Source organism: Mesoplodon densirostris, chromosome X (genome assembly GCF_025265405.1).
Source record: "Mesoplodon densirostris isolate mMesDen1 chromosome X, mMesDen1 primary haplotype, whole genome shotgun sequence".
Classification (NCBI taxonomy): Eukaryota; Metazoa; Chordata; class Mammalia; order Artiodactyla; family Ziphiidae; genus Mesoplodon; species Mesoplodon densirostris.
Window position 1 is genome coordinate 35,781,523 of NC_082681.1, and position 4,764 is coordinate 35,786,286.

At 35.7% G+C, this 4,764-nt stretch overlaps 1 protein-coding gene across 1 annotated transcript; it reads left to right on the top strand.

Annotated features, from left to right (window-relative positions):
• Window positions 1-1,340: 1,340 nt before the first annotated feature.
• AGTR2 (angiotensin II receptor type 2) lies at window positions 1,341-2,461 on the top strand. Its single transcript, XM_060087818.1, has one exon. The coding sequence runs from the start codon at window positions 1,373-1,375 to the stop codon at window positions 2,459-2,461; it is 1,089 nt and encodes a 362-aa protein (XP_059943801.1). The 5' UTR covers window positions 1,341-1,372.
• The last annotated feature ends 2,303 nt before the right edge of the window (window positions 2,462-4,764 follow it).

The following is a 4,764-nucleotide window of genomic DNA, read 5'->3' on the forward strand; positions in this document are numbered from 1 at the left end:
CACTTAGGAACTAGGCAAGCTGATTTATGATAACTAAGCTTTAAACTCCAACAACCAGTAAGTCTTCAAGTGGGTTTATTTTAGTTTCTTTCATGCTAATTTGTTAGGTCAAGATTATGAAAGAATAAGCTTTAGACAAAAATTGTAAGTTTGCTGTTTATTAGGAGATCCTTTGCTGATTACATTTTCACTGAGTAGTTTATTTATCTGCGTTTTGAAACTATCTAAAGGAATAGTTGTTCCTTTACTGTGTTTATTTTCAGCTAATTTTCTTTTGTTTTAAAATAAAGTTGCTACTAAAACTAACAGTATCACAAAAACCTGAATATTGATCATAACATTTGAGAGCCAAGTAGCACTGTTACTACTTAGTTGTGTTAAACTAAAATAGCAAAGGAAAAAATGATACAATTATATCATGATTAATCATTGATATTCAATTCTTATTTCATTGAGCAATATAACTTTTTCTATTTGACCCTAAATCAGATTTGGCTATGTTTTTCTTTTTCTTTTCCTAGTTGAAAAAGAAAATAGATTTTCTTTCAAGTGGATTAAACTTAAGTATCTATATGTAAAAGTAATAGTCTCTATTAACATGTGATGGGGGCTTTTAAAAATATGCACATATTCCATAACTACCTTGTAATTATATTATTATTGTGAAAACAATGGAAAAGTAGAACTAAAGGAATTATTTCTAATCAGTAAAAACCAACCATAATCCTCCATCCCAATATGTTCTTTTTTGCATATTCTCTTTCAATCTTTTGTACACTTACTTATTTTTTCCATAGTTTATGTTACTTATATTTTCCATTGCTGGAATGATTTGTATATAATTAGTTACTTGAATAAGGCATTTCTCTACGCAATAGCAGGCAGCAGTGTGGTTTCTAGAAAGTATATAGAGTGAGATATGTGCTCAAGTGTTTTTGAAATGCTAACTTGTCTTATTTCTTAGTTCCTTCTTGTTTCACGCATTTCCTATTCTGGCTAACCTTTTGAAATATTAATTTTCTTTAAACCTTTTCACAACGTAATAGAAAAGATGGGCAAAATGTAGTTTTGTTCAGAATTTTCAGTCTTGATGCTAGAATGTCTTTTAACTTCTTGGTATTATTGAGAAAACTCTCATTTCTTCTTCATGAAGTAAAATCCATTCTTATTTCATAAGGCATGCTTCCGTTTCCCAATATTGTCTATAACCATCCACCATTTTTTCCTTTCAACAAACTTTTAAAATGCTAATGACTTGATGATGTCCTAAATTCTGTATGTGCTCTGAGAGGTTTTTGTTGTGTTTTTTGTTTGTTTGTTTGTTTTTCCCCAGAAGGTGTAAGAATTAGGAGCTGCTGACATTTCAATCAATATGAAGGACAACTTCACCCTTGCCACCATCAGCAAAAACATTACCAGCAGTCTTCACGTCGGACTTCTGAACATTTCTGGCAATGAGTCTACCTTTAACTGCTCTCATAAGCCATCAGATAAGCATTTAGATGCAATTCCTATTCTCTACTACATTATTTTTGTGGTTGGATTTCTTGTCAATACTATCGTGGTTACACTGTTTTGTTGTCAAAAGGGTCCTAAAAAGGTTTCCAGCATTTACATCTTCAACCTGGCTGTGGCTGACTTACTGCTTTTGGCTACTCTTCCTCTCTGGGCAACCTACTATTCTTACAGATATGACTGGCTCTTTGGACCTGTAATGTGTAAAGTTTTTGGTTCTTTCCTGACCCTGAACATGTTTGCAAGCATTTTTTTTATCACCTGCATGAGTGTTGATAGGTACCAATCTGTCATCTACCCCTTTCTGTCTCAAAGAAGAAATCCCTGGCAAGCATCTTACATAGTTCCACTTGTTTGGTGTATGGCCTGTCTGTCCTCATTGCCAACATTTTACTTCCGAGATGTCAGAACAATTGAATATTTAGGAGTGAATGCTTGCATTATGGCTTTCCCACCTGAGAAATATGCCCAATGGTCAGCTGGGATTGCCTTAATGAAAAATATCCTTGGTTTTATTATCCCTTTAATATTCATAGCAACATGCTATTTTGGAATCAGAAAACACCTACTGAAGACCAATAGCTATGGGAAGAACAGAATAACTCGTGACCAAGTCCTGAAGATGGCAGCTGCTGTTGTTCTGGCGTTCATCATCTGTTGGCTTCCCTTCCATGTTCTGACCTTCCTGGATGCTCTGGCCTGGATGGGTGTCATTAATAGCTGTGAAGTTATAGCAGTCATTGACCTGGCACTTCCTTTTGCCATCCTCCTGGGATTCACCAACAGCTGCATTAATCCCTTTTTGTATTGTTTTGTTGGAAACCGGTTCCAACAGAAGCTCCGCCGTGTGTTTAGGGTTCCAATTACTTGGCTCCAAGGCAAGAGAGAGAGCGTGTCATGCCGAAAAAGCAGTTCCCTTAGAGAAATGGAGACCTTTGTGTCTTAAACATGAGAGTGGAATGCATGTTATCAACATGGTTACTTGGTTTGAGATCTCCCTGAATTATCTTTTAATGGCTTTAGTAAAATAACAAGTTTTTCCCCTTCATGTAATCTTCTCTCACTCTTCTAGAACAGGAAACCAAATGTAACTCTAAGTTTTAGCCTCCAGTGACTTTCAAGAATTGCCCACCTTTTTTTTTTCTGGTCTATCTGTACAAGACTGTCACTGGGGAGATGTATCCATAACTGAGAAGTAACTGGGAATTTATCTCAAATTATAATTAATAGGAAGTTATGAATGATGATTTGGAGTTTCAGATTTCTCCTTGAGATATGCTGGAGTTTTTATTGGTTCTTAGATCCATTTTCATCAAGCTTTCCTCTTGAACCAAGGCCGGTCTTTTAACTCATTGCATTATTTACAAGACATTACGCTAAAATAAATGAGCACTTCTGAGTGCAGTATACTACAATAGATTGGTACCAGTTATTCAGGCTCTAGGCATATGCCTTCTACTTTATATTATAAATAATAATCCTTTTATATATCGCTTGAGCATAAGTTTGTATTTAAGATACAGCTACTTATTGAGTAGGGTTAGGAATATAGATTAGATCACATGTACTCCTACATTTTAGCTTTTATTTACAGTTATAGGAAATAAAATGTATAATAACATAGATTTGCAATAAACAAATATTTGACTGTTCACTAAAGTCTGAATAAACACTTTTAAAACTTTCTATCCATTTTCTAACTACTGTTTGAAGGTTTCTATGTTCTCTGATAATTTTTTGAAAATAACTAAACAGTGTTTAGTGTATAAAATGTAAAGGTCATTTTTTACATCCTTGACCTTTGGGATGTGGTGCTTTGATATATAGGAAGTTGACTTGAGTTTTATTATTGATGCTTTGGTTCTGGGTTGCTTCCCAAAATATCTGGGTGGCTTATTTAACTCTTTACTTTGTAATAAACCCTTAATGGGCATAGGAAAAGATTATGTCAAAATGGAATTTTGACACCCAAGGAGGACAAAGAGATCCAGCAAATGACACGTTTGGTGTCACACAACAAACCTACCTGTCAGGGCAATGCAATGTGGCTTTGAAAATATAGACCATGGGGTAGACTTAACCTATACCTATGGATACTGCTTGTTCCAGAATTTATAGAATTCTGTGGAACTCTTCTATACCAATCGCTGGTCCATAGATCTCCTTTCAACACTATTAGAACTCCTAAGTTTGAGGAGTGCCTGAAACTGAGTGAGGTACCTAGAGTTAACTTAGAGTATTAATCCTAATTTTAGAAGTTAGAGATTTCATTCTGCACCAGCCCCATATTATATCAGGTTATCTAGGACCTTCCTAGACCAATACTGACCTCTGAGGTAGAAATAAAGTTAAAGAAGCTTGGTGTCCTTTCCAGATTCAAGGGCTATAGATCCAAAAATACTCTGGCTCCACTTTCTGGGAAAGTCCTAATTTCATGTAATCTATTATTATCAATAAAAACAAATAGCTAAATGTATAAGCAAACATGACTTCATATTTTAAATAATTTTGTAAAACATCTCATTAAATAAAATCTTTAATTGGAAGATCATGTGTGCTTTACTTTTTTATTGTAACTACCTCCACTTATGGATTCTTACCTTCTCTTGTATCCTTACCTTCCTTACAGTCCCCACTGATATTTCTTAGTTTCAGCCCCCATCATTCCTTGTCTGGCTTCTTGCTATACTCTTCTAGTCTCCCGCTCTCGAGTCTTCAGCCATAAAACCTTATTAATTACGAAAGGAAAATCCAGATTTCTTGTTACAGTCTACAAGACCACTGGAAATCTGATTCTTCCCTGCCTCGCTGGCTTTTTTTCTCTTTGCCATCTCTCTCTTGCATTCTGTGTTCAAGCATCACAAAAGGACTTAAACTGCTTTTTTTCAAGCCTAATGCTCACTCACACTTGTCTTCTTTGGCTCACACAACTCCCTCTTCCTGAACACCCCTCCAATCACCCCGCCCTCAGGGTCTCTCATTCAACTGACGAACACCTACTCAGCTTCCAACATTAGTTCATGTCAGTTCCTCTACCAGGATAACAATGATTATACTAATTATAATACAAACCTCCCTCCCCTGGGAGTTCCCTTAATGTAAAGAATTATTTCTCTAGTTCTTGGGATTTTTAAGCCTGGCCTCCACTTCCTTAGGTGCCCAGTTTTGAGCCCTAAGTAATTCTCTGAGGCTTGGACTCCAGTGGTCTTTCCTGGGACTAAGAAGAAATGTCATTTAAGAAGATGGTAC

Coding starts and splice junctions, on each gene's coding strand:
- AGTR2 (XM_060087818.1), top strand. CDS start 1,373: ATGAAGGACAACTTCACCCTTGCCACCATCAGCAAAAACATTACCAGC.